Source organism: Pteropus alecto, unplaced genomic scaffold (genome assembly GCF_000325575.1).
Source record: "Pteropus alecto unplaced genomic scaffold, ASM32557v1 scaffold52, whole genome shotgun sequence".
Taxonomy (NCBI): Eukaryota; Metazoa; Chordata; class Mammalia; order Chiroptera; family Pteropodidae; genus Pteropus; species Pteropus alecto.
Window position 1 is genome coordinate 4,711,389 of NW_006433941.1, and position 17,223 is coordinate 4,728,611.

At 47.9% G+C, this 17,223-nt stretch overlaps 2 protein-coding genes and 1 long non-coding RNA gene across 3 annotated transcripts in view; 2 read left to right on the forward strand and 1 right to left on the reverse strand.

Moving 5' to 3' along the window:
* SHMT1 (serine hydroxymethyltransferase 1) overlaps window positions 1–7,600 on the forward strand; it is a 31,406-nt gene extending 23,806 nt beyond the window's left edge. The window contains exons 9-12 of the mRNA XM_006908434.3: window positions 2,788–2,910; window positions 5,167–5,283; window positions 5,856–5,966; window positions 6,283–7,600. Of these exons, the coding sequence (XP_006908496.1) occupies window positions 2,788–2,910; window positions 5,167–5,283; window positions 5,856–5,966; window positions 6,283–6,455 (524 nt within the window). The 3' untranslated portion in view covers window positions 6,456–7,600. The remainder of the gene's footprint in view (window positions 1–2,787; window positions 2,911–5,166; window positions 5,284–5,855; window positions 5,967–6,282) is intronic.
* A 1,502-nt stretch (window positions 7,601–9,102) lies between these two features.
* Window positions 9,103–17,223, reverse strand: part of SMCR8 (Smith-Magenis syndrome chromosome region, candidate 8) — an 11,736-nt gene continuing 3,615 nt past the window's right edge. The window contains exon 2 of the mRNA XM_006908437.3: window positions 9,103–12,544. Coding sequence (XP_006908499.1) covers window positions 12,091–12,544 — 454 coding nt within the window. The 3' untranslated portion in view covers window positions 9,103–12,090. The remainder of the gene's footprint in view (window positions 12,545–17,223) is intronic.
* LOC112477042 lies at window positions 12,755–14,564 on the forward strand. Its single transcript, XR_003045304.1, has 2 exons — window positions 12,755–13,444; window positions 13,523–14,564. It is a non-coding gene; the product is annotated as an uncharacterized LOC112477042 (long non-coding RNA).

The following is a 17,223-nucleotide window of genomic DNA, read 5'->3' on the forward strand; positions in this document are numbered from 1 at the left end:
GGGGATAGTCTTACAGCCTATATGTAGGCACTCCCCTTATTTGGGGATTTGCATACCTGAGAAAGCCAGAGTAGTAATCAGGCTATTATTCAGCCTGCAGTGGGACCTGGTGCATGAACCTGGCATCAGCAGAGAAACCAGCCTTCTGGTGACTGGATTTCTCTTTACCTCCGAATCAGGGGCTTCTCACCCAGCCTCTGGCCAGGATGGACACACCCATATGCCCACTCGAAGCCTCCAGGCTCTTCTGAGGTCCTTCTTTAGTTGTGTTGAGGTTTCTGAGGCAGGTAGCCATTCCCACTTACCTGGAAGATGTTTGTTTTTCCCACTGTATGTTGGTGTGATTTGTTTGACCCAGCTGTCCCTTTAGACTGTGAGAGTTAATTTAGGTAAAGCGCTTAGAGCAGTTCTGGCCCACAAGTTCTTTAGAGATAGTAGTTATTATTACTATTAACTTTTTCTCCAAAAGGTACTTTATTCTCTATTTCTAGCCACATGAGTCATGTCTCCCTCAAAGTAGTCATCTTGGAAGACTGCTCTCTGACACTTCTTTGAGGAAATATGCCCGAGGCATATTCTTTGTTACATTCTCAGTGGAGGGAAATTTTCATCCGTGAAAGGGCAGTCTGCCCGCCCTGGAAGCAACCACCATCTCTGCCTCACAGCATTTCATACCAGGTCTTGCCTCCAGGAGTAGAGGCCAGGCTTGTGCTTAGCACCCCCATAGCCAGTCTGGGTTTGAGTCCAGACAGGGAGAAAACGGGGGACAGACAATCCCTTGTTCCCATTCTGATGTTTTTCTTTGGCCAGGAGTGTGCAGCGTGGATCCCAAAACCGGCAAAGAGATGCTGTATAACCTGGAGTCACTCATCAACTCTGCTGTGTTCCCAGGCCTGCAGGGAGGTCCCCACAACCATGCCATTGCTGGTAAAATATCACCAAACCCTGAGCCATTGGAGAGTGTACCTTCATCCCCGATGGTCCCCAAGCAGTCATTCTAGGGGTTCTCCTGCTTTAGCTCATCCCATGACCCTAACTCCCATCTCACCTGTTCACCGAAGTGTGTGCCAAGACTTCCACACTGGGGAGAAACTAAAGGGAATATCTCTGTCTAGGAGATGCTAGCAATGAAGACAGGGGAAACAGTGGTGACTGGTGTAAGGTAGGGACAAGAGGGAGTGGTGGCCAATCCACATGTGATTGGCAAAACAGAGTCAGGCCTGGTTCTATGTGTAGCCCTCTTTAAGAACCAACAGAGAAGGAATTTGACAACTAGAAGAAGGCATAGCAAAAATGAATTGCCTCTCCCCTCAGGTCCTCACCTCCTGTGGGGTAGAGGCACCTGTGTCTGATCCTTGTGCTGTTGACCTTGGGGCTGCAACAGTAGCTCCTGGGTCTGTCTGATTCTCTGATACCCCAGCAAGCAGTCATTGACTTATTCCTTCTCTTTTTGTACAAGTGGCTTAGAAAATTTGTGATGATCTCAGGGTTATTCCACTGTCTCCTCCGGAACAAAGCAGCTGGTAGAAGAGCCCAGGATGAAGGTGTAACTTCTTCATTAAGGGAAGCACTAGTGTTTCCAAAGAGGAGAGTGGAGGAAGCAAGCAGTGAATGGGGAATTTAGGCCCGTGGGTGTGGGGCAGGGCTGGATGTCCACTGGGGTGTTTTCACGTTCCCCCTTTGTACCTGCAAGCTCAGGATCCACAGTTTCTTCAACCCTCAGATGATGAGATTGCCCACCTCCAGCCACTCTGGGCCTTTTCCAGTCATTTCCACACACACTGATTGGAGGCTTCTGTACCAGGACTAAGGCACACACATGTTGCATTCTCCTTCATTTTCCATCTCCTTCATTTTCCATGCCCTGTCATTAGCCCTCAGAATTGAACACAAGGTACCAGATAAATCTGGATGTGCAGGGTAGAGCAGCCTGCACCTCTCACCTGGACCCTAATCTGAAAGATCTGCATAATTTGACATCAAAACATCAGCTTTTAGGGCAGCTCAGTAATTGTTTTCACATACTGAGCTTAAAAAAGGACTGTAAAATCTGTCTTGTTTAAGAGCAGCTTTTCTGTGGTGATCTTGTTAGCATGAAACTTCCATGCCTGGAGAAAGGCTACCTCAAAAGCACTTACTCAACTTGAAAACTCATATCCAAAAAGATGTTTACACACCGATGTTCATAGTAGCATTATTCACAGTGGCCAGGACATGGAAGCAACCGAAGTGTCCTACGATAGATGATTGGCTAAAGAAGCTGTGGTGCATATATACAATGGAATATTACTCAGCCGTAAGAAGAGATGAAATACTGCCATTTGTGACAGCATGGATGGACCTTGAAATAACCATGCTAAGCAAAATAAGCCAGACAGAAAAAGTTGAAAATCACATGATATCACTTATATGTGGGATATAAACCTAAAAGCAACAAATGAACAGGACAAATAGAGACTCATGGACATGGACAATGGACTAGTGGTTACCAGAGGGAAGGGAGGAGGTAGACAGGGAAAAAATTTTTAAATCATTTCTTCAATTAAAATAACTGATTAGTTAAAAAATTTAAAAAGCAATAAAAAAGCATTTGCTCAAAGAAGAGGTCTGGAGGTTTAGCCAGGTAATTGTAGGGTTAAAAAATGTGTCATTTTTTGAGGAAAATGTAATCCACCCCATTCAGTGACACTGAGAAGCAAGCCTGAGTGGGGACAAGGGGTGTTTTTGACTCTCGGTCTGTCTTTTGATCCCGTCCTTTCTTCCTGACCCATTATCTCTTCCTGCCAGGGGTTGCTGTGGCGCTGAAACAAGCCATGACTCCGGAATTCAGAGTTTATCAGCACCAGGTGGTGGCCAACTGCAGGGCTCTGGCTGAGACCTTGATGGAGCTGGGCTACAAAGTAGTGACAGGTACCATCGAAAACTTGGGCAGCACCCACCAACACCGGAATGCAACCCTGCTTCTGATGGTTGCACTAAGCCTCACATCCCGGTTCATCCAATCAGGCCGTGGCTGTGGGGTCGCGGCCCTGGCACTGCAGCTACAGCTGCAGCTGAGATACGAGTCGGGACCACCTCCAGAGGAGCTGATGTGGCTGTCATGGCCTCCTCCTTTCCTTACTTGATGACAGCTGCCTCCTCAGCTGGGCCAGAGATGATAGTAATAATAGCTGCTGTCTGTCACCTGGCAGGTGAGGCCTCAAGTTCTCAGAACAGCTTTCTGAAAGGAGTACCCAAGTCTCACCTGAGAGAGGTTAGGTACCAGTGGTCACAGAGCTGGTGGGTAGCAGAGCCAGGACTTGAAACAAACCTTGTGAGTGGGCAGAACCCCAGGGCCTTCTCTACAGCAATGCCCTGCACTGTCCCGCAGGAGTGTCTCCACTCACCCCGAGGGTCAAGGCGCAATAGGCTGTCCTGCTGGGAGTTCATGGGAGTTTGCTATTTCAGCATTTGCTTTAATATGAAGATCGTGGCACTGGGTGACCCTGACTGAGATGGACTTTCCAGGTGAGGGCCCCGCTCAGAAGTGCCATCCACCTCAGTCACTTCAGGCTTACACAATTAGCAAAATTTTTCTGGCAGACAGTATACTTTGCTATCTCGAGGAAGAGTAGCTTTACTCTTCTGCTCACATGGCTGCCATCTGTGCTAGCAGTAGATGGTCCAGGAAGATAGGTCTGGTCCCCTGTAGGCGCAGGTGCCCACTCCCTGCTTACTGCCCTTTACAGGGGTTATAGGACCCAGCCTGAGGAGTGGGCTCCCACCAAACCTTGTGAGTGGCAAAGCCGGGGCAAATACCATCTTCTCAGAGAAAAGGTAGCACCTCTTTTGTTTTCTTTCACTTTCTCTCTTTACTTTCTTCTCAATCCTCCATATCTTACAGTAAAAAAGCCCCAGAAATCTGTCTAGACTGTGATCTTCAAGGTCCCTTGGATCACTGTTTCTCAAACTTGAGTGTGCATACGAATCCCTGGGCACCCTGTTAAATGCAGGCCTGGGGTGAGGTCTGCCTTTCTAACCAGCTCTCAGGTAATGCTGGCCTGGGAACCAACTTGGCATTGCAAAGATTTAAGCCAAACTCCCTTTGGCTGCAGGCATCCCCCAGCAGCCCTGTCAGCCAGGCTGCTCAGAGCCTCCCAGTGAATCTTCTCCACCTTCCTGAGCTTCCAGGCCTGTTCCCACATTTTGTTAATTCTGCTCTGAGGACACGGTACAGGCAGCTGAAACAGATGATGAGCATAATCACAGCCAGCATTTGTGTATATCTGCCTAGTGCCTGGTGGTGACCAAGCACTATATACAGTACCTTATTTAAACCTCACAAGGGCCTCGTACGTTGTTGGTCTCATTTTACAAATGGGCATCTGGGGTTCCAGAATTTTGAGCTGCCTGACTAAAGCCACACAACTAGTAAATGAGAGACTGTGGAGACTGACTTAAGCTCAGGCTCTGGGGTCCAGAGCTAAGTGTTGACTTAGTTAACCTGTATCTTTGAAGTCATTGCTTTTGCCCAGGTCAATGACCTGGGATTAATGAGAGCTCAAAGTGGAAAAATCCAAGTACTTTGAAGACTCCTGGGTGGTCTTGGGCCAGTTCCAGAAAATTCTTAGAGCCTCGATATCCTCATCTGCTTTGATAATACTGCCACTCTCATAGCATTAGAGATAAAGTATATGACAGGCTTGTAGTGTCTGGTGTCTAATATGTGTTCACCGAAAGTAGTAATTACCCATGGTTACCATAAATGGAACCCCTACTTGCTACTCTGATGTTGCCTCAGCCTTGAAGATTAATTTCAGAGATGCATAGGAACTTCCTAAGTGATATGTCAGAGAAAATAGAAGCCATGAATGGCACTGAGCAAGCTGTCACTCCCCAGACAAGCTTCCAGGCCCTTTACCGGCACCTGGGATGCTGGGTCATTGCAGTCTAGTCATTCTCCCTCCAACCTCAGGCCCCCTCTGCATCATTGGGCACCCATTTTACACTACGCTGTCCTTTCTGTCAAACTTTACAGATGACTAAAGCCTTCCAGGACACACCTTCCTGACCTCATCTGCTTTAGCCCCCTTCCTCCCCCATCCTCATTTCTTAGGAAGAGAGAAATTCCTTTGCTTGACATGGTATCAGCCTTCCACATTCCTACATGTCCAACTCGGTTTCCAGGTGGTTCTGACAACCATTTGATCCTTGTGGATCTCCGTTCCAAAGGCACGGATGGCGGCAGGGCTGAGAAGGTGCTAGAAGCCTGTTCTATTGCCTGCAACAAGAACACTTGTCCAGGTGAGAATCCTCCTTGGTCTCCTCTTTCATACCTCTCCTGTCTGCGCTATGGCCAGTTACAGCCAATGATCATTGGCTCTGGGGACAGACCTCAAATGATTTAGGGGGATAGATACACCGTGCTGGATGGGGGCTAAGTTATGGCTCTCTCCTGGCCCACTCTTTCTGATAGGCTCTACCCCTGCCAAGGACAAGGGGACTGAGGTGGGGTGCTTAAAGGTGAGAAGGCATTTGGGTGAGGGAGGCAGGGCCCTTTGGAAAATAAGCTAGATTTCTCAGTGGGTTGTTAGTCAAGATATGGGGACACATCTCACACCCAGACAGATGCTAGCTTCATTTTAAGGAGCAAAGGCCATGTCACAGAAGGCGACTTTCTTACTATTTAAAGTAGTCAAAATGTGTTCACTGCCTGTGTCTGCTTCCACCTCTGCTGTGGAAATCAGCTGTACCCTTCTCTCTAGATTGAGCTGGCACCTGCAGGCCTATTCTTTTTGCCCAAATGTCCCTTTTAATGCACACTGGTCAGTGGTAAGTTGGGTACAGCCCAAGTACAGAGCCTCTTTATGTTGAAGGTGACAGAAGCGCACTGCGACCCAGCGGGCTGCGACTGGGGACCCCAGCACTGACATCTCGAGGACTTCTGGAAAAAGAGTTCCAAAAAGTAGCCCACTTTATTCACAGAGGTAAAGATGTAGGTTGGAAGTTTGCCACATCATACTGTGTGTATGGAAGCTGTGAGTGGTTGAGACCCACCTACTGAAGGACATTTGTGTCAAGGCTGAGTGCTGGGGACAGGAGACAGCAGAAATCACTTAGCAAACCATCTGGTCTGAGAGATTTGTAAGATTGTCCTGCACGAGGAAGGGTGCATATAAGAATCACTTCTGTGGTAAACATCAATACTTAGGGCTGTCTCACCTCCAGCTGCTGGGACATTTGGGCATTTGGGCCTTGGGTGTGTCTCGCAGGCTAGAGGACTTATTTGTCTTTACCACACAGGGATAGAACTGACTCTGCAGATTCAGAGCGACGTTGGTGTCAAGGCCACCCTGAAGGAGTTCAAGGAGAAACTAGCAGGCGACGAGAAGCACCGTAGGGCCATCAGAGCTCTCAGGGAAGAGGTGGAGAGCTTTGCGTCTCTTTTCCCCCTGCCTGGCCTGCCCGACTTTTAGAGGAGCCACCAGGCTGCACCTACCCCAGTGCCAGAGTGTCGGGACTGCCCAGGAACGCTTGCCCAAGGACCCAGTGCCCTTCTGAGGAGAGAAAAGCACTGCCCCACACAGGATCTGATCAACTTCCGTATGTTCTCTGAGGGGTTCTTTTGGGACTTTCTCCAAGTTATCTTCACAAATCAAAATCTGTTTACTAAGGCCCACTGTTAGTAATTCTGGGACAAGTTATTAAGAAGTTTAAATCTGAACCTTATTTTCTCAGAACTACATATATAGTTATTCTGGAGAAAAGAAATACTATTTAGCCTTGATTCATTTAGACACTGGGGTAGGGCTGAGGTATTGGAAAGATTCCATTAATTTTACTCACCCTTCTCTTAAGAGTTACTGGGCTTCTTCCAACTCACTGCAGCAGATAAGAAACACCCACATTCATAGCTTGGGAAAGCTTCCCATTATTAATATTTCGTTACCCAGTGGGACATCAAAGGAGAAATGAATTATGACATAAGAACTGAAGACAGAAATTCCTCCTAAAGCTTCTGCTATGTGCTTTCAATCAGAATCCTAAGTCAGACAAGTCTTTAGAAGGTGCCAGTTTGTGGGTTTCTCTGTTAGCAGCTTAGTGTACCGTGAAAATGGTCTCCTTTATTCTCCACCCCTGAAAAAGTGGGAGAGCTTGGGGTACCTAGTCCTTTACTAGTGTCAGCATCAGCCTGGGGCTTTCCTGCCCTGTGTGAGAGAACCAACTCCCTCCTGTAATCAGGAAACCAAATGTCACCTTCCAAAAGAAACTTTATTCACAAAGATGAAGTGCAAAACAAATTACCATTTTTAATAAGCACAGAGTTTTAACACAGACTGTCTACAAGAATTATAGCTTTAAAAAATACAACCAATTTTTATATTTCAAAAATATCTCAACTCAAATAAATTAGTTTCTTAAAAAGTACACTTCTCATACTATTTGGCATTTACTCTGGTTGAACTCTGTGCAGCCATACCTACAAGCTGCTCTCACATGTGTCTGGCATATTCTTGCCCTCGCCACTGTGATGATGATTGCAGCTCACATGGTGGTCAGATTCACATTCACACGCACAGAGGAACGAACATGCAGTAATAAAATACTTCTCAAAAAATAATATGACTTCCTCACAGACTATGCTTTTGACTGCAACCTTAAAGGTGGCATTTCTCTCAACCCAACCTGTGTAGCCAGCCAGTGTCAGGCAGTCGGTGGGTGAGGCACCCTGTGGTCCTGCCTGGAAGGTACCCCTGTGGCCTAGGGTCCAGCATGTTGTTGGCATTTACTCCAGCGCAGTAGGGACAGCTGCTGCGGTCTCCCTGGGGTGTGAGTGACATGCCAGTACCCACATCACTTCTCAGTTTGGGAGCTCTTATGCTGCCAAAACAGTCTTATCTTCAGGGGCTTGATTCTTTCCCAGCTGAAGACACGGACATCTCCAAGACACCCTGTGTAGCCTCCATGTTGGAGCTCTCCGAAGAAGCCAGGGCCCCATAATAGCAGCTTAGTTCACTGCAAAATGCTTGTTCATCCTTCCCTGACTCCTGCTTCCTCCTCATGGCCATAAGAAACCTTAATAGATAAGGCCAGGTTAGGTCAGTGTTCCATGGGGAAAGGGCTCAGGAAAACTTGGTGTGTTCAAACCTTATCAGCTGAGACTGGTTTTGCTTTCAGCCAGAAGTAGAAATTTGGTGCTGCTTCCTTTTTGCAGTCTGTTAACACCATATCTCTTTTAAAGATTCCAGTTTTATCCCTATGACAGTATTGGAGAAAAGCCAGAAATCTGGCTGGTTTGATTGAAAGCACGAACCAAGGCACTTACTTCTGAGTTCTCCAGGGAGATGGGGAGTAAAATCTGATTGCTGGCTTGGGGAATCAGTGCCTTTGAAGGCCATCCACACATACCCATAGATCCCCACCAGTTGAGTGCTACCACCTGTGCAAAGATGACATGGCAACAGGGGACGATGACCTGTCTTGCAACAGCAGGTCCAGGAAGGTAGGGGACATGTATCCAGCACTGACAGTGGGTGGTCAGTGTGCATGCAAGATCTTTAAGACTGCTCTTGGCCTCCAGACACACGTCACTGAAACACAGCAGCCCTGGCATTTGGGGTAGAATCTATTGGCCTTCCTTGGACTTTGAAATGAGATTTGTTGTTTACTTGAGGTTGAAGTCTACCATATTTTGCATATAGTAACTGATTTGAAATGAAGTAAAAGCTAGATAGAAAATGACAGCTGAGTTACCATGGCCCGTTTCCAAATTCTAATACAATGTGTGTAACTTCAGCCATTGCAGTCAATAGTAGAAAAGTCACAACTTCTAAAATCAACGGTTTCACTAAAGGAGCAAGGAAACAGTGAAGAGTGAGGACAGCAGCTCAGGCTTGAGTGTCTCAAGTGCCACAGGTACTGTAAAAAGCTTCAGCTGATATCTAAAACAGCTTCTGGAGATCACTACTGCATAATTGCTAGCCTAATCAGGTTTTTCTTAACTTGGACTGCTTTAAAAAAAGGGCGGGGGTGGGGGGAGGGGCAGGTAATTGGAAGTAAAACAGAAACAATCCTCAAAGTTTCAGTGCCTGGGCCTTCAAAGTGATAGGACTGAAGAAATAATAAGGGGTACTGATGTCCTTTATTTTCTGGTAAGTGTTTTTAAATGTTTTAACAACACTTACTGACCTATTACTAGAGGAAAACCTCAAATGAAAATTCTTGAAGAGATTAGTCCCATTGCATAGGGCTCCCCACCATTAAGATTTATAGATGTATCTTCTAGTAGGTTCCAGTTCTCCAAAGTGGAGTGGGGCTACGGAAGGACAGCTTCACAGTCTCAACTGCCTCTGCCAAACTGCCTCAGTCCAAATACCACTTCAAGATCCCTTTGAAAAGAAATGTACTTGGCTTTAAGCAATCCTTTGAAACTGCCACACTGAAAATTAGATTTTAACCAAACTTTAAATCCTGGAGTTCACTCACTAGTCAGTGAAGCCAACTTGTCTTCCTCATGAAGAAACAACTCCAGTGAGACGCTCCCCATTTGCTCTTTCTGTAGCTGGCCCTGCAGGGCAGTCTGTTCTGTTCACATCCAACTGGTCTCACCTTAGAATCCTCAGGGCCTTCAGAATCATCCTTGAGGCAGAGCTTCTGAGCAAACACTTTTCAAAGCAAGGTCCATGGTAGTGTGTTGCTTATACTTCTAGAAGGCCAAGTCTAACTGAACTGCCTGTATCAGTTTCCAAGATGAGAAGTGTTAACTGCAGAGTCTATGTCAGTGTGAAACACAAGAACAAGTAGCTATGGTGGTGTCAATGATCACTTTCCATCTTGTCACTGGGACCCCAAAGACCTTTACTCCCTTGGAAACAAAATGTCATAAGCTCATGTCCCTGGAGGACTAAGTAGACAACAATTAGCCACCCAGTTAGAAAACAAAGCATCTTGTACAAGACCAGAGAGGGAAGATGGTAACACAAGGTGAGCTCACACAGAAAAACAGGATTCCTATTCAGCTTCCCCCACTGGCAAACACACTTCACATTTCACAGGTGCCAAGATGTTCCTGGAGACTTGACTGTGTGAATATGTGCAATGGGCACAGGTACAAGAAAAAGTGATGACATGTAAGCAGCACCATCTGCCATAAAAGGTTCTCGGTCACAGCCTGAGAAGCAAAAGCACATACACAAAGATAACCACACAAGAAGGATTTCTTCTTTCCTGGAGGAAATCCCTGCTATGAGAGGAATGGGGACCTTGACCAGAAGCTGATGGGTAAGAGCCAACAGGCCATATTCTTGCAGAGGACCTGGGCAAGGAAGGGACCACAGGAGTGATGTGACACAAACTCTCGTTAGTCACCAGGGGTCTCTGCCTCTCCTCTGACTTCAATAATGTGCCTCAAAGCTGATGGGTAGACCAGTTCTCAATAGCAGGACGCCAACTACACAGAACATGGCCCCAACAGATATGCACACATGTGCTCAGGAGTACCACTTGTGGCTGGCTCAGGTCTGTTTTATCACAATTTTCTGGGAACAAATTAAAAAGCAGTAATACCAAGAGTTCTCCCTACTTAGTGGGAAAAACAGCTTTAAAAAAAAGTATAAAATTTTCAAGGTTGCAAGAAACCATCTACATACCAGTGGCAATTGTGTAAGAAGCCTCAGAGATCATAGTGGGTGAACCAGGGAGCATCTTCTGAAAAAGCTGGGGGACTCACATAAGAGTGGGAGAAAGCTGTGGTAATGTGAGCCAACTAAGGGGGACCCAGTGGCAGTGGGAGTAAGCTGCGATGAGGTGAGCATATTAGGAGGCTTCATGAGGGTGGGAGTGAGCTGCCGTGAGGTGAGTGCACTTCGGGTTACTCACATAAGGGTGGAAGTGAGCTGTAGTGAGCTGAGTATACTTGGGAGATTCTGTGGGGACTGGAGTGAGCTGCCGTGAGGTGTGCATACTCCAGGCCTGCACAGCCTCCCAGAGCAGATCTACAAAGACAGCCACACAAGAAAACTTTCCTCTTTCTTGAAGAAAATCCCTGCCATGAGTTATCACCAGCTGGACTGCCCACCCAGACCAGCCAGCTGAACAGAACTCTACTGTCACAGTGCCTATGAGACCCCACCAGAGGTAGTGAAGTGGTTGCAAAGGTTTGCTTTGGGTGAGAGAGTCGACTAAGGTGTGACCCCTACCAAGTTCCAACATATAGCTACAGACCTTCCTCAAGAGGACAGTGCTAACTCACCCTGGCCAGAATGGCTGGTTGACCAGGCCCCAGAAAGCCTGCTGGCTCTTCATCACTTGCACAGTGGTGATGGCCTCATGGCACCTTGGTTCTGCCTGTCTCCTGGGCTGTCTACCTCTGAGAGCATTCTCACTGACAACTGGGGACTAGTGACTACTCCAGTCACTTCTGCTGACCTGTGGGTTCCAATTTCCAAGGCCCATCCATAGGTACTTCTGTGCCTGGTGAGGAAGTATGTATAGGCACAGGGTGCTGGCTCACTCTCCATTCAGCATTTTTGTGTTTTCCACCACCCAGTTGGGACAGAGCTTTCTCCTCTCCACCTCACTCATTCAGGGGCCTCCCTTGGGATGATGGGCTCCAGGCCATTCAGCTGGGATCTGAATGAGGCAATGGATGTTCTATCATCCTGTTTTCCACCAAGTCATTCCAGTTAACAGGCTGCTTCACTTGATTTTGCTGCTGAAGTTTTCAGCAGAGCTGAATGTAGTCACCATGTTCCTCCCATTAGGGCTTCACCTTCCTGCCCATCATCCCACCCCACTGAGGCTTTCCTCTGCTGTGGCCACCAGCCCTTGGGAAACCAAGAGGCCTCTCCCGATCCTGGGGCCACTTCACCAGGGAGACAAAGGAGATGTTACTGTCTTTCCAGATGCCTTCAGAGAGCCAGGCTCCCCGCTCTGCTCAAGTCCAATTTGCAAGCTGCCTAGAACCACGTGGGAACCACAGCTGCCACCTTGCTTCATTCCCACCTATGACACCAGAAGTCTACACAGCTCAGAGAACTGCTTGGTCATGCCAACACTTTTCTTCCCCATGCCCTGAATCACAGGTCTTGGTCACAGTGGCTGGGCCTGACCTCATATTTTGTATAAAAAACTAGGGACATAGTCAAACCTGAGCATGGGGTGGCTGGTCCCAGGAGACTCCTGCATATAGTACAGCTTCAGTAGCTCAGCCAGGTACTGGACCACCTTGACATCTTCATTCACTAGACCCAGATTCAGCTTCAAGAAGCTTGCCTGCCGGCTGGCAACCAACTCCTCTGTCTCCTTGTCATGGGCAGGCAGGTGCAGGTGGTGGCAGAAGGTATAGAGGAAAGCCTTGGAACACAGCTGGGTAAGCATGCTCTGGATGTGCAAGTAGTAGGTGCTGCCCCGTTTGATTTGGGTACGGTGGTCTGCCAGCCGGGGCACGAGTGTGCCTCTGTAGAGAGGGCAGCGCAGAGTTTTGTTGTCCAGGTCCAAGATGCTCGTGTAGCGGCTGTAGCGGCTCAGAGCGTGGAGTGTGCCAGCACTGGAAGGGGACACCACTCTGCAACACACAGGCCAAGGAAGATGAAGGCAGATGCTTGGGTGTGGGGCTTCCTGTATCTAGGCAAGCTCCCACTGGCCAACACTTACTGGCTCATTCTAGAAGGCAATTCTGGTCAACATGATTTTCAAAGAGCTTCTTACCACCCTCATAACCAAGTTCAAGTGCCTTCTCATGGCCCACAAGGCCCTGTACAACCTGCTTCCAAGGCCCTGTACAACCTGCTTCCTGCTGTCCTCTGAGGCTTCCTCTGTTACTTCCCCAGTGATTCTCCCTTCTAGCCATGCCAAGCTTTTGGTGGAGCCTCAAAATTGTGGGCATATTTGCTCTGCCTGGAATACCCTTCCCTCCTTTTCATACTTGGCTTATGCCAATTTAAACCTTTTAAAGACCTTCCCTCTTCCTCTCCTTTCTCATTATGTGACCTTCGTCAAGTTCCTAAAGCTTTCTGAGCCTCATCTGTAAGACAGAGATAATAGATCCTACCTACCTCATGGGGTCATTGTGGAGACAAAATGAGTTGTGTTCAAGAGAGGGCCTGGCCTTTAGCATCACCAGCCTGGCATTGACCAGTGTGGTGACAGCTACCTGTCTTCTTGGAGTTTCTGCAGACCCAGGACTGTCCCTGATTTGACCTCCTGCCCCTGCTCCCCAGCACATCAGAGGCAGACATGTAAGGTTTGCTCAGTGAGGAGAGGAAGTCAGAGTGATCCGTCTTAGTAAGCAGGTCCTTGAAAGCCTCCTCTATATCAGTATTCCCAAAGGAGCCGGGATTACTCTGCAGAGTCAGGCAAATGGCTGGCTGACCATAGATTTCAGACTGACATACCTCTAGAATTTAGGGCTTGTGTGAGACCTAAGGTGGTATGTAAAAAGGACTGACAGTCACTCGGGACCAAGGTAATCTCATATTTTTTCTTTCCTAAATATTGTTATTTTGTGTAGTTAATCATTTACTGAGCATCTACTATATTCCAGCAGTGACCTAGGGACTGAGCATGCAAGAAGAACAAGCATGGTGTGTCTGGGAAGAAAAAACATGCACACAAGTACTCCGAGTGAAGAGGAATGTGGTCTTCGTCTCCATAGGAGAGGCTTGGGGCCAGAAGGTCCGGGAGGAGTGGCCTCGGAGCTGGGCCTTGAAAGAAAGGTGGGCCCTGGGAATTGTAGAAGACATCCATCCAGACCACAGCAAGAGCAAGTCACAGAGATGAGAAAGCAGAGAGCTACATGGGCCATGTGTTCGGAGAACTGTAAGAACAGTAGGCTGTAGCCGGCATCCCAAGGGCGATGGGATCAGGCTTGCAGGCAGCTCATTGGCTCCAAAGGGAGGCAGGCTTTTCCCACACATTCTCAGTGCATTCAGTCCACTCCCTGAGGTACCCTTACCTCCCCCAAGGGGCCTGGGCCACATCCAAATACCTCTTTGAGCTTGGCACGTCCAGCCCACCTGGATGCTGCTACAGCAGCACAATCAAGGCTTTACTTCATCTTCCTGCCCCTCCATTCCAACCACCTGTCCAACCGTAACACACTGGCCTCACACTGGCCTCTCCCAGGGGAGCTCTGACAACCCTATCAACTCCTACCTATGGCTGCACCACTTGAGAAGACGATGCTCCTTCTAACTTTTCTTCCATTTCTGGTTCCCTCAAAGCTCCTCATCAGGAGGCCAGATGACATGGGAAGAGGCAAGCCCCAGGCCTGTCCCTTGGCTGCACAGCACAGGCACCCAAGAGCCTCACACTTCATCTCCCATACCTGTTTAGATTCATTATGGCCCATCCCAAAGTTAGGATGGCAACCAACTCCTCTATACAGATGACACTGAAGCCCTGAGAGGAGACAAGCCTTGTCCAAAGTCACCTAGCTAGTAAGTGGCTGAGCTAGGACTCAACCCAGGGCCTCTGACCCACATTAGCACATTTCCCACCAGAACTGAGCTGTTTTCAAACAGTCCAGGGCTTATTACTGCTGCTTAGTAAGCAATAAAATAATCTCTGGTTTTGACTTAAAATAATGGGAGACTGACTTGATTGTTTATCCATCTCTTGTGCCCACTTTGTCGGCAGAGGGCCTACTTTAGTGGGAAAAAAAATCAAGAGGCAATGAGACTGGCAGTTCTGGGGTAGGAGTCCATAAAAACAGTTCATTATCTGAGTTGGTTTTAGCTGGAGTCAAAGCAACTGAGGGGGAAGGGACTCTGTTGAGTCAACAATTCTGATTCCAGATTGACCTAGCACATGGGACCAAGCCCCTCTACAGCTGAGCACCCATGAACGGGAAGTTCATGACCACACGAAGGCACCTCTTTTATTCATGCCCTTTAATAATGAACCTCAGATGGGCCTCAATCTGCCTCCCTATTTCAATGCTGGATCTGAGGAGGGGTGATTCACCATCTATCCACAGCTCTGAGCATTTCTAAGGGCTGTATACATATCCTAGATGTGCCTGCCTCCAGCTCTGTATGGGGGCTACCATAAAGCCCCATTCAGACAGGTTCAACAAGCTTTGTTGAGTGAGTGAGATAACTGGTCCAAATTCACACAGCTAGTAGTGTTAACACCAAGACCTCAACTCAGAATAGCCAATGTCTTCCTCTAACAACCATGGACCACAACTCCATGGGTCTTCATTTCATGAAACCTTCACATCCTGCCTACTGTTCACTTCCCAGGATTTTTTTTTCAGGTGAATTGAAGCAAATTCAGTCCCTACTCCACTTCTAGACCCTCAGTTGACCCTCCATTGACAGGTTCCCTAGGGAACACGGCCTCCAATCCTCATCTACCATTCCTCATGCCTAAGCAGGACTCCCTGGAGGTGATGTTCCCAATTCCCAGCAGGTGTGAACAGGAGAGCTTCAAGGGAAAAGTAATTATTCACTTCCTACTTGGGATTCTTGGCAAGATCTCAACTATCACTTCTGACAGGCCTCTTGCTTTTGTAGAGGGCTGCTTTGAGGCTCTGAAGTCTGCAGTGAGGGCCACCCTGGCCTGCCCTCCTTGCAGTCTGTCTGTGCCCCTGCTAGAATATCAGAGGAGTGCTCACACTGATCAGGCAATGATCATATGTGATAGGCCCTCTGACCTCTGCTATCATGAGGCAGGTCTTGTTGCTCCCTCTGCAGGTGGAAACAACCTCAGAGAAGTCAAGCTGACAGTGGTGACAGCTGGAGTTAGAACTGACCACGAAGGCCATGTTCACCCTGTCATGGGAGGCACCATGGCTGCTGACTCACCTTAAAATTCTGGCACTGGGCACAGTGTCTGGCACACAGCCCTCAATAAATATTTGGCAAATGATCACTCAGTGATCCAGCCCTCTCATTTTCTCAGGAGAAACAAAGCCTCAAATGGAGGAGTGATTTGCCCAAGTGCCTACTGTGGATGGACAGTGGTAGGGACTCAGACCACCTCACACCTCCTCTCCACACCAGGGTGCCAAATATACTGCCCAGCTGCCAGCTTCCCTCTCCTGCACCCACAGAGATATTATTAGTTGACCAGGATTTCCAGTGCACCCCAACCTAAGCGTCAGAATCATTCTCAACACAGCACTCCAGTCAAATACCCAGGAGAGTAGATCTGGCATAAGGGATGAACTCTTTTGCCATTCTGGCACATTCTAAGGAGGGAAGTTCAGGGAAAACCTCTGGAAAGAGCAAGACCATCCTGAGCCTGGTCCTCGATAAACCAGGTTATCAATAGATTAATGTGTTTCAGATTCTCCACCTTTTGAGGTAAAGTCAAAGGTCAAGAGTTGGGGTGAGGGGATTGAGCTGGAGAAGGTATGTGTGTGTATATGTGTGTATGTAAGGGATACCAACCCATCATTCCACCAAGAACAGTAGCAAAACCCAATCCCTGAAAAGCCCTTCCCTTCCTGGGACAGCATGGTTAAACCCAAGCAAAGAAGAGGGTAAGGATCCCAGGAGGAAGGACAAAGCCTGAAAGAGCACTCAGAACAGTCATCTAATCTACTGAGCCCCAGATTCAGCATCTGTAAGCAAGGACTTTACGGTTTCCTACAATGCCCAAGGGATGAGCTTGTCTAGGTGTCTCAGGCATGTCGCAACAAGTCTCTATGTTGTCACTCTTAACCCCAAGGGCAAGCCTTCCAGGTCATTCAAACCAAAGACTCCAAACCTGTCTTTTCCCTCTGTCCTGTCATTAAATTACTCCCTTTGTTTTCTTAGAACACACAAAGCACCCACTGTTGGAACTCTCATCTTACTGGCAAGACTCTGGTAACCTGTCTGCTTTGTCTCCTAAACTACAAATTCTTCCAGAGCAATGGCCCTGCTCAGGTACCTCCAGCTGGTACCCCAGCAACTGCCAGCATGGCATGGAGGTGGCACTTGCTTGAATCCCACCACCACAACCCTGGGGAAAGCCTAATGAAGCAAGGGTTAGAGTAATCAAGTTAGGTGATTTCTGTAAGGGGTGAACCCAAGAAGACTAGGGATGGTTACCTCATTGGTATCAGGGAATCAAATAAAGGAGAAGTCGGAAAATTAGAATGGTGGCTGACTGCACTGTGGAAGAAATTCCTTTTGCCCTCCTACGTGGTATGGGAAGCACATACTGTCTTGTATCAGCAGGGACTCAGACGATCACCTTTGTCAAAGTGGTGTGCAGAGAAGGGAATGAGGAAACTTAACACAGTGCATTTCC